The 11,590-nt window shown below is 34.2% G+C and overlaps 2 protein-coding genes and 2 long non-coding RNA genes across 9 annotated transcripts; 1 reads left to right on the top strand and 3 right to left on the bottom strand.

Moving 5' to 3' along the window:
- On the bottom strand, positions 1–1,697 carry LOC104712619 (ubiquitin-conjugating enzyme E2 variant 1B). Its single transcript, XM_010429548.2, has 5 exons — positions 1,478–1,697; positions 1,184–1,323; positions 639–764; positions 398–524; positions 1–268 (listed from the first exon to the last, which is right to left on the bottom strand). Exons 1-5 carry the CDS (start codon positions 1,503–1,505, stop codon positions 210–212), a joined length of 480 nt encoding a protein of 159 aa, XP_010427850.1. The 5' UTR covers positions 1,506–1,697; the 3' UTR covers positions 1–209.
- LOC104712618 (zinc finger protein VAR3, chloroplastic-like) lies at positions 2,037–4,429 on the bottom strand. Its single transcript, XM_010429547.2, has 6 exons — positions 3,885–4,429; positions 3,620–3,737; positions 3,178–3,488; positions 2,942–3,076; positions 2,745–2,843; positions 2,037–2,658 (listed from the first exon to the last, which is right to left on the bottom strand). Exons 1-6 carry the CDS (start codon positions 4,145–4,147, stop codon positions 2,205–2,207), a joined length of 1,380 nt encoding a protein of 459 aa, XP_010427849.1. The 5' UTR covers positions 4,148–4,429; the 3' UTR covers positions 2,037–2,204.
- On the top strand, positions 5,257–6,817 carry LOC104712616. 4 transcript variants are annotated; one of them, XR_755539.2, is made up of 6 exons: positions 5,257–5,411; positions 5,582–5,681; positions 5,955–6,057; positions 6,144–6,197; positions 6,282–6,356; positions 6,523–6,817. It is a non-coding gene; the product is annotated as an uncharacterized LOC104712616 (long non-coding RNA). The 4 variants fall into 4 exon arrangements; XR_755540.2 differs by having other exon boundaries at positions 6,505–6,817; XR_755537.2 differs by having other exon boundaries at positions 5,257–5,681.
- LOC104712617 lies at positions 6,374–8,087 on the bottom strand. 3 transcript variants are annotated; one of them, XR_755543.2, is made up of 4 exons: positions 7,052–8,087; positions 6,884–6,948; positions 6,704–6,793; positions 6,374–6,617 (listed from the first exon to the last, which is right to left on the bottom strand). It is a non-coding gene; the product is annotated as an uncharacterized LOC104712617 (long non-coding RNA). The 3 variants fall into 3 exon arrangements; XR_755542.2 differs by having other exon boundaries at positions 6,374–6,793; positions 7,052–7,122; positions 7,658–8,087; XR_755541.2 differs by having other exon boundaries at positions 6,374–6,793.

The raw sequence follows: 11,590 nt of genomic DNA, 5'->3' as shown, positions 1-11,590 counted from the left end.
TGAAGGAGAGTGGGGGAAGGTTTATTTATAAAAGGGCACCTGTTTTGGTGGATATATTCTCAAACATAACATAATAATACATAATCAAATGGGTAGGATTAGGCCTGTGGAAGAAAAGGTTCTGTAGCAGGACCATCTCAAAGCGTTAATTGCTGTTTATATACATTGTTGTCTCTTTTTAATTCTTACAAATTCCTCATTACCTCCCTTCACATCACACAACATTTCACCACTAGTCCTTTTGGGTCTGTCCTCCCTTCCTCGTGACCTGATGAGACGTTTGGTTTGGATTAGAAAAGATACAGAACGGGGGCTCTTTGCTCAGAGCAAAACCAAAAATGTTTCAAAACAAGAAGCAACACTATAATTTCCCCCATTAAAGAAAAGGAAATGTTACCTTCCACGGGTTGAGCTAACTTGCGGTTGTGCGATGACATCATTTCTTTTTTAAGCTGAATCAGTAAATCCTCCATTGTGTATTCTCTTCTCCAGTTAGCAAGCATAGGGAAATGACTCGGTTCAACCTGAACGTTCGGTTTAAGCCAGCTAGTTAAAAATATGCATGCAGCTGAAAAATCATAGTACAAAAAACAAGAATCCCCTTAGCACTATAAAGTTGTTGTTTTGTTAGAGCTTACCACTCCATTATCAGGGTTGACACAAGCCATGTTAATCCGAGTCTGAAACCTCACAGTAGGTGGAGTTTCAGGATAGTCCTTCCCACAGAATAGCTTCAGCTGAAAGATCTTTCCTTCATACGCAGTCTGATACCAAAACATCAATCTCACTTCACAGATACCAAAAGTGTAAAACCAAATATACTAATAGTCTGATAACAAAAACTAATCAATCTCACTTCTTAGATACCAAAAGTGTAAACCAAATATATACTAATCTTCATTGTTTCCCTATTTGTTTCTCTCCTCATTCCCCCAAAAATGGTTAAAAATGCTACATAAGGCTAAGATCTCAGCATAAGAATCATATAGTGACAAACAAAGTAGCTCAACTTGAAAGTTTATCTAGCATCAAAAATAGCATCTTTTAAGGTTATAACAACATTTTTCTTTGTTTTTAGCATCAGAAAAATTGAAACTTTATTGTTATATTCAATTCAATCTAAACCACCACAAGTTGTGTTATGATAAGGAAGAAGAGAGATTAGAGAGAGAAAGGGGGGTACATTATGAGGACCAATAATGGTACCAGTCCAAGATTGCATCAAAATATCATCAGCATCATCCATTCCATAGCTCACAGTCCCATCTCCAATCCCTTTCTCACCTCTTTCAAGCTCTTCCAATAATCTAAAGTTTCTCGGTACTGCACACAAAGTAATAAAAATCGGGACTTCCGTAATCTGTATAATCGAAATCATTAACATAGGGAAGTAACAACAAAATTAACAAAAGAAAACAAAAGGTCAACACTTTTAATAAAACCTAAAAAAACGAAATTGGATTTTTAAAAGACTTACCAACGACCTTCTCTTCCTCTGAACCCATTTGGCTTGAGATTATTACAGAACAAGTATCTAAAAGAGGAGGATTTGGTTCGAGAAATGAAGAACAGAGAAAGAGAGAGAGAGAGTCTATCTAATAGAAGAAAGAAAACAAGAAAAGGAGAGAGAGAGAGAGAGAGAGAGAGAGAGTTGGTCAAGTGCGCGTAGTCGCACGGTAGTTATTTTGCAACCCCTCACTTTTTCTCCACCACCTCCATCCAACTATAGTCTATTTAAAAAAAAAAAATTAATTATATTAACTCCAAAAATTATTAAAACTTCAAAGAATATTTATAGAATCATCAGTAAAATAATGTTACTGCACGCTCCAATTATTAATACCCAAATTTATTAAATCAGAATTGTGTCTACGTGCGACGCGTGTGAATTCAACAAAATATTAATTATCCCCATTATTGAATTAGAGGAAATAGCAACTAACCATAACAGCGAGAAGTATATGTGTAGTAGTGGTGCTGTGGTGGTGGTTCAGTGGTTCTTGCTCTGTTTTGACTTTTGCACTTTCTAGTTGAAATTTCCAACAAACTAACTCTACTTTGAGTTTTCAGGACGAAAACTAAAAAAACAGAGAACAGTAATCAGTTAAAAGAAAAAAGTTGGAAGCAAATGTGAATTACAAACTAGAGAAAAAAAGCTGTGGAGAAACCAAAGAGTGTGGTTTCAAATCTAACTAGATAATAGCTTAAGTCATCGACCTATCTTCTTTTAAAACAAACCAATCATCCATCTCTCCATCATCATCAGTAATGTTACCAAGAAGTTCTTTTCTTCTTTTCTGATCATAATATCTTGATTCTGTTTCCTTCTTTGTATCATGTTTCGCTTCAGTCCCATTGCTTCTAACCTTCTGTGTCATCATCTCCAACTTCCATTGCTCTCTCTTTTCTGCACTCCTTGAAACATTACTTCTCCCTCCTTCCACTGGGAACCCCATGAAGCCATCTCCCTCTTCTTCTTTTTCTCCATTGCAGTGTTCTTCACTATCTTCTTCTACAAAACTCCATGACTTTGAAACTCCGCTGTGAGTGTGACGATCAGCAACTGTCTTTGAATCCGGAGTGACACTTGGAACCTTTTGTCTCTTGTGATCACACTTCAAACATATTGAGTTCCTTCTAAAATTTATGTAATTGCACCTGATGACAATATCAATTTAAATGGTTTTACATGTTATTAGACTTTAAACACCCTTTAGCTTTAAGGTTTAGGAAGGATGACTCACGACTCGCATTCCCACTCTCCTGGATTGATCTGACGCATTGTAGGCTTATCTTTGCACCTTAAGCATCTTGTGTTCTTTGAAAAGTTCAGGAAATTGCATCTGTGGAAGTAAACATACAAAACTAAAAATTGTAAACGGGTTCACATGGTTGTTAATCACATTAGACAGATTGATAAAACTGTGAAAGATGTCCTCACGTTTGGCATATCCAGTCTCCTTTCTTCAGTGGGAGATGATCTTTCTGTTCTTCCCTCAACTGTTTCAGCCTTTCCTCAGAAAAAACATCACATCGCAAGCATCTTATGTTTTTCGCAAAATTTAAAAACTTGCACCTATCAGATAGGAATGGTTCACAACAAAAGACAGTTTAACGATTAATATACATGAAATCAAAAATCGTAAATTTATCGATAAATGCAGCAATATTACTTACTCTGTACAATGCCAATCTCCTGGCCTTTTTTGTGGGTCTCTCTCATTTGGCTGGAGCTCATCTTGAGCTGTCTCAATCTCAACAGATTCAACATCTTTTAAGCTATACGCTACACTTTCTCTCAGCAACTTCCTCACAGAATCTTCAACAAGTTTGGTTTGACAGGCACGGTTCTCCACAGTAGGAGAAATGGAATCAAGCCCGTGAGTTAGCAGTATACGCATGACATCAATAGTTCGAGCACCTTCATCTTCTCGTGCTTGTGCGTACGCCCTTTCACATTTCCCTCTCAAGTTGCAAGAGCCACACACCTACTAAAGTAAACATTTAAGCTCAGTTAAGTAAGTTTCCAATGAAACCTCAAAAGTGACTATAAGCTCTTACTGACTATAAAGAAGGAAGGCAACATAAAGTGAGAATGAGAAGAATTAGGAACGCATACATTTGCTTCATCAATGCCCACATAAGCTCTTAAACGCTTTCCCGAGTTCACAACCTTCCTGTCAATGCTAGGACATCCACACCCAACAATCACTTTGATATCTTTCTTCGACAAGTCTCTGTAAAGTTACAAACTTTTTGTGAATTCTCACCAATATAAACTAAAAGAGAGTATTTTAACAACAGAAAAAACACAAAAGTAGGACTTCAGCAATACGTCGAACACCTGGTGTGCAAAATTAATTAAAATTAAAAATCTCATTTACCTCACGAGAGTGAAACGATGGCGAGCGAAATTGAGACAAGCGGTACGAATATGATTCGATTCCTTAGAAATCATCAAGCTTTCTCCAAAGTAACCTTTTTTCACAAGCATACCAATCAAATCTAGCCACTCGGGCCATGGGTGGTGAGAGCATGGATCAACCAAACCTGTGGTGATTTGGGTATAAGCCAGATTGTGGAATGGTCTTGAGTATCCAATGATGATACGATGGAAGCATCTATGATCGAACTTGAAAAATCTCATCTTATAAGATTAAAACATATTCCTTGCACTAATCATTTGCTTAAGCTATAGTTTAATCGCGGAGAAAACAACAAAAATGCCACACTAATTAAGTGTGTTTTGTCATGGCAGATCTCAACCCCGGTCTCACGCTTCTCTTTGGGAAGAATGATAAAAGAGTTTGTATGTGGTAATGTCGTATCATTCTTCACTCTAGAGAAGCTTAAGACGGGGATAACTGTCACGACAAATTTACACTATAGTTTATGCAAAATGATAGTGTAAAGAAAATGTAAATTATAATACTCGAGGTTTTCTGAATAAGATTAGAAGAAGTGAGACTCTTTTGTATGATATTTATATGCAATTTTTGGTATAAGAAATTTATTACTCTCTTCATTTCAGTGTAACTGTTGTTTAAGATTTTATTTCATATATTACATGTTTTCTCATTGGTCACTGTATTAATTAAACCAATAGGGATACAACTAAAAGAAACTTAAATTGAAAATGAAAGACAAAATTTAAAATGAAACTAGCAGAACGGAAACGTAACAGCGTTTTTGGAAGTAAAAAAAAAAAGCTTACTCCTATGGGCAAAACGTAACGTCAATAACATTATTTTGCCTTCCTATTTAGTTTGTTTTTTTACAGTCAAATGACCTTATTAAAGTTCTATTAAAAAAACGCAATAGCATCGTATTCTTTATTTTTATTTTTATTTTAAGCTAAAAAACTTATCAAATTGGGAAAACGTAACAATAACATCGTTTTGTCTTCTTATTTACTAGTAGTAGTAGTTTTTGGAAAGTCAAAAACTTATTCAAGTCAATGAGATTGTTTTGACTTCTTATTTTAGTTTTTCTATTTCTGAAGTTGAAAAACTTATTCGAGTTTCTATTAAAAAAAAACATCTATCTATCTATCTATCTATCTATATATATAAAGTAGACTTTCCTCTCTTATGGTGCAGCCACCTCAGCATCACATAATAAGGCCTTAACGAATCTACTAAGCCCATTTTCATATCCTATAGTCTCCTTGACAGCCCAGTTTCGTAACTATATCCCTTTTCCAAGCCCAGTTTAATTAAAATCTCAGGCCCCTAAGCTAATTATCCGTTTCTTCTGTTCTCCAAATCAAACCCTTTCTGCACGATTGTCTTCTCCAACGTCCGCCGCTGTACAACCTCAAGCGCCACGCCTCTTCATGTTTCCTCCGTTCCAAAGCTATCGTCTCGTTTACGTCTGAAACCGTCTAATCAGTCATGCTTTCTCTTTCAATAGTAGTCCCACTACTTACCATTCAATTTTGTGTTACTTCAATTGCTATATAATGCCCTCTTCTCCAATTTCATTCATCTATTTCATTCACCTTATAATTTCTTCACTATCTGAAAATTCTCTTATCTATTATGGATTCCAGTGTTGGTTTATTCTTTGTGTCTTAATGCAGCTGAAAAGGTAGTCAAGGGTTTGGACGATAACATATTGGATGGAGATGCTCTGGCTAGATTTGGTGCTCGTGAGTCTGAGAAATTCCGCTTCGTGGGAGTGTAAGTCTTTCACAAATTTGTTTCCAGCTTAGAGGCCATTTGCTACGGTGGTTAAGAGTAGATAATTTAGAGAATCTAGAATGTCTCTGTTAACTTCCAGATTATTTAGATACACATAAGGGTACTTCGTCTCCTAAGCAATGTTTTTTTCTACTTGCAGGAACATCTCTATTTTTCTTTTTCACTTCGTGATGTACTACTTTTATGCTGCATGTTTCCTATTTTAGCTAAGTTTTAACGTGTTTGGTCTTGAAAATTATTTCTGGTGAACAGGGACCGATGAGATGCTAAAAGGAGACGCCCCACCGATGAGAATTATGATCCGAGGACACTCTACCTTCCTCCTGATTTTGTGAAAAAGTTGACTGGAGGCCAGGTAAGAAGAGCACATGTAAATCGGGTTCAGGATATTTGGTGAAGCTAATCAACTTTCAATTATTTGACTTTATGGCCTTATTTCAGAGACAATGGTGGGAGTTTAAATCAAAGCATATGGACAAAGTTGTATTCTTCAAGGTAAAACAATAATTACTTCTTTAGTTAGAACTGATTAATTGATGGGAGATTCTCGGATAAATGGTCTTCTTTTGTGACAAGCAGATGGGTAAATTCTATGAGCTTTTTGAGATGGATGCACATGTAGGAGCCAAGGAGCTGGATATCCAGTACATGAAGGTAACTCTTTGTACTCATAAGTAGATAAGAGATTGATTGTATTGCAGTAGGTGAAACATGTTTGGAATTTATGTATAAATGGGATAGGATAGTTCTTATTTTTGAAAAATTATTATTTTCAAATAAAAAGTTTGTGAAAATTGTTCAGATTCTTGAGGTTCTTCAGGTTTGGCTTTGGCTTACGCCGAAGATAGCATGAGATGGTTGGACTCCAACAGCGGGTGAAGTTAGCACAATCCATGAACTCGAGCATAGCATAGCCTGCGAGAATAATTTATATAGTCAACAATCAGCATATGGTTTCAAGAGCAATGATATGGTGAGAACATGTTTGAAGATCTTTTAACCTTTGAAATAATGGCTCCTCCTGTTGAATGGCCAACACAGAAACAGGGCAATCCCAGGTTTTCTGCAATAACCTTCTCAAGAAACGATTTCTGCAAACATTTTTATTTCAGTCAGTTTAGTGTCTAAGCACCGAGTTAAGCGCGAATGGCATGTCTTGAAAACTGAAAAAGAGATCATACCAAGTCAGCGACAGCAAAATCAAGAGAAGGAACGTAAGCATAAAGTCCATCGCTTCCACCATGACCTATTTGAGCAAGATCAAAAATTAATTCAGTCTCGCAATAAAGAAACAGTACACTGAAAAATGCTTAACAAAAGCACTTTGAATTGGTTAAGTGGGGTTTTACCGATCCAATCTATTTCATAGACCTTGAATCCTATAGCATTTAGCTGCTTTGCGAAATCACTATACCTGCCACTGTTGAGAGTTTGAATAAAATTCACCGTTAATTGTTTCCTATATGGAAGTAGAGTTCATGATCAAACTCAAAAGGTACACAATACAAATCTGTGTTTGTTCAGACCATGTAGCAGAACAACAAGTCCCCTACAAGCAAGCTCACAAAAAGATATCAGGTTTAGGACCTACGTAGCCAAACAAGATATAATAGAAGAAGACTATAAACAAGAGAGTAGAGATACACTGGATATATAGTCAGAAATCTTGAAGATCAATGTACAACAACACTCAAGACTTGGTAATGAGAAACTTAGTTAGTAGAATCACATGATACACATCCTAAAAATCATCTCTGAGTAACAAATATTTTTACCAAGTTAGTCTAAATTGCTCTTATATCTAAGTAAAATATAAGTAAGACACGATTGAATCCAAGGTAATAGTTAGGACTTAGGACCAGCTGAGAAAACGACATAGGAATCCAGGAAACACCCCTAGAAAACGACAGCATTATCATTAATTAAGCTCAAATTCTCCAAAACCCGCCTCATACCAAATCCCTTCTCACAGCCACTTGTTCATCAACCACCATCGTCGTCGTCGTCGGCGAAGAAGAAGGGGAAACACCGCATTGATGGAGAGATCATTTCGAATTCGAGTCCGGTTTACATGAAATCCGGAAAATTGTTTGATGGGTAATCTTAGAAATGGGTTTAGAGTAGCAATTACGATCGTTCCTCTACTTGAACAGATCATAAACGAAGCAAATCCAAAAGACGATTTTATATTAGGGTTTTTCAAAATCAAAATCAAATTCAAAAAACAAAATTTTGGGGTTTTTTAGAACGGAAAACAAAAACAGAGCTTCGAGTAAAAGAGAGAAGCAAAAAATACTCTCTGTTTTGTGCTTCGAAAGAGAGAGTATGGCGAAAGAGCGAGAGAAGGAAGAGAAAGAGAAGGAGAGAACAAAGGAAAAAAAAAACTATTTCTTTTATCCTTTATCCTATAAAGCACAAGTCACCTGTCCAATAAGAATAAGCCACATCAGATTTTTTTTTTCTTTTTAATTTTTTTAAAAAAAATCCAATTAAAAAAAAACAATCGTGGTTTATAAAAATCTTCAAGAAAAAAAATGGAATAAATAGGTTTTTTATTTACAATAATATATTTGGATTGTTGCCAAAAATAAATAATATATCTGGATCAAGCCCACAAGATGTATAACCCTAAAGCCAAGCATCAAAACAAGTTTGATCTCCCTTTTCATCTTCCTCTCTTACACGAGAAACACAACTGAAAATCATTCCTAATTTTTCTCCCACTAACAAATGCACGTTCATGGTGGTTTACAACAAATCTCATCTTCTATATAAATCCTCTTCAATCTTCTCTAAACACAAAAAAACACCACAAAACCACTTTTATTTTCGATTACCAATTCACCCGCAAATCCATATCTCTGTTTGACCAGCCACTAAAACCTCTTTTGAATTCAGTAAGCCAAATCCCTTTAAAACTACAATTGTCAGGGAGGTAAATCCTTTAGCTTTTTGTTCATATCCGTTACTATTTTTTTTAATCATATTAATTCTGATTTCTATTGTTTCAGGTTGAAGATGCTTCTGAATTATACTCCTCTCTCAGAGCTATAATATCAAAGACATAGAATTTTTATCTAAAAGATAAACCTGGAATTATTCTCAGTATTAAGGCAATTCTTGTGGATGCAAAGGTATATCAACATTAGTGTGTTTATAGTTCTAAATTTCGTGTTACATTATAGACCTTTTAATAAAAAAAAATATTACTAAAATAAGTTATTTTGTGGATAGGGTGATCGATCGAATTCAAGCATATGTGAAAAACAAATTACTTTTAGGATTGCTCAGAGCAGTCTAACTTGAGTGTTCTTTATGAAATAGTTTTTTTTTATCCTTCTATTTCTCATGTCTCATGTGCCTGCCAGGTTTATATGAGAACTCTTTATTCAAATTCATTTTCTCTCTTTATGGCAGATTGATTCTCTTCTTTCGGTTTACATGCTCAGGTTGAAGATGGTGTTGCCGATAGGCATCTCACATGGTTATTTACTCATAAAAATTTCTGGTTTGTGAATCTTTGAAATCTGGTAGTAGTAGAAATATATGATATTTGTGTGTTTTTACACACTTGTGTAATTTAGAAGCACATTATTATCTTCTGTTTAGATCTTATTCAAGTAGAAAAATCTAAGCATAGCTTGATTTCTTTGTGACATGGAGATATAGTTCAAGCTAACAAGATAATGTGTAATGGATATATATTTGTTTCCTAAACTACCAAGATGCATCACAGGAACATGATGAAAGATTGAAAGTAAGAGTACTTACTACTTCCAATCTTAATCTTTTGTTAGTTATTCAAATGCTTACTTGAATATTTGAGCATGTAGAATACTTGAGCATATTAATGTGTGTAGTTTCCTATTTCAAAGCTCATATGTTTCCGTAAGACATGTGACTTATGAAGATTTAAATCTGGATTTTCCAGGATCAATAGAGTCCAAGTGCTAACTTATATTTCGACTATAAAGTTTTGTAATTAATTTAGTAAATTATTTGATTGAGATTTGCATTACAGTGTTCTCATTCCGTATTTTTGTAACAAGTAAGAGATATACCTTTGGCCTTCATATACTCTCTCCCTTTGTCATTTCTATAACCTATCTCTCATCTCACCCATTTAACTATATGTTTCTTTCTTACAGGTGGGTTATTAATCCTTGCATCATGCACGTGTCAATTAGGATCGAAGGAAGGTTAATTATTTCATTTTTGTATATAACAAAATAGATTTTTTTTACTCTAATTGTATCTCTGTATTATTATTATTTTTTAAATTATTTTACTGTTTCATTGTTACATATATACTTTATTTGCCTCATAACTCACACATCATTTCTGAAGTACGATAATATAAACTGAAAACGAAACCAAAATAACATTAATTATCTTTCTATGTCATGTTTTATTTTTTACACTTGACCTTAAAATTACTTTGTTCCCGTACGAAGTACGGGTCCAATACTAGTAATATTATATAACCTCGTTTTTTCTTCCCGGTTTATCTAAACCTGAAATCCATCTAGATTTTTTGAATAGAAATTTATGATAGATGGGTTCCATTCGACTATTCGAGTTTAGACTATGCTAAGTTTTTTTAACCATTGCAACCTCCTTAGTTATAAATAAGGGTAATATTAGTAACTACCACTAGATTCAAAAAGAATTGAGAAAATACCACTGAGTCATAAAAAATTGGAAACTACTATTTTTTAGTGATATGAAAAATCAAAACTGTCTTCAAACAAAAGATAAAAAATATATCAACATACTGTATTCTATGAAAAAATACGTTATTTAATAAAAATAGCATATCATAGAAAAATAATAAATGTATTACTTAGAGAAATCATGTGTTTTTGACACAAAATTCATGTATTTTCAAAAAGTTATGTGTGATCTTAATAAAGAATGTGTAATACAAATAAAGATACATGTTACAAACGGAGATTCCAAGAAAATTTAAGATTCAGTAAAATAAAATTGAAAATTTTTAGCTGTTGAAAGGAAAAGACACACATATATATGCAGAGAGTTAGAATGACACTATTCTTAATGACATGGAAGAAGTAAAAAAGTGAAGAATCAAAAGTAGTTGGAGAATGAAGAATCAAAGTTAATTAAAATTTTTGAATTAATGGTAAGAAACAAAGAAGAAAAAAGGTAAGTGATGAAGATGAACATAAACGAAGGTTGTTGTGTCCTTGAATCCAAAAAAAAAAAAAAAAGGTATTATGGAGAAGATGAAGGCAAATTTACTGTATAGTTTGAATACTATTTGGTCAAATGGTAATTTCTTAATTTCTCTCTAGAATTGTGCTATTCAGTGCATATACCTTATAAATAAACACAAATTTGATTTAAAGATTAACTAACCTTGCTACACATAAAAAAAAAGTGGAACTGTTCACCTTAACTATTAAAGTTCCCATATTTTATCTTTTGCAATGCAGACTACTATCATAGGATGCATTACGCATACCTAATGAAAAATTATCTTCGAAATCTAGTATAAAAAAAAGAGTAGACAATATTTTGGTAAAAAACAAAGAAAACTAAAAAAGAGTAGACAATATATATTTATTAAATAGTAGTTATTTTATACTACAAAACATACTAATCGCTGAGACACTACAATACATATACTTAACCAAAAAAAACATTATACAAACGCAACGTGGGATAGAGAGTACAGACGCAGGCAGCTGACCCATACCACGTGTGACGTCTAGAAGTAACACGCACAAGGTGAAACAACCAGCCACGTGTGTGTCAAAGTGAGGACAAGACGAAATCCCCGACAAACATATCCGCCGTTCCCCGAAGTGATCATTCACACCGGAAGAAAATCCCGATGATATGAAGAGCCACTAGTAGTGGATTGG

Source organism: Camelina sativa, chromosome 9 (genome assembly GCF_000633955.1).
Source record: "Camelina sativa cultivar DH55 chromosome 9, Cs, whole genome shotgun sequence".
Taxonomy (NCBI): domain Eukaryota; kingdom Viridiplantae; phylum Streptophyta; class Magnoliopsida; order Brassicales; family Brassicaceae; genus Camelina; species Camelina sativa.
The sequence above is the reverse complement of the archived record's forward strand: the minus strand, read 5'-3'. Positions and strand labels throughout refer to the sequence as shown.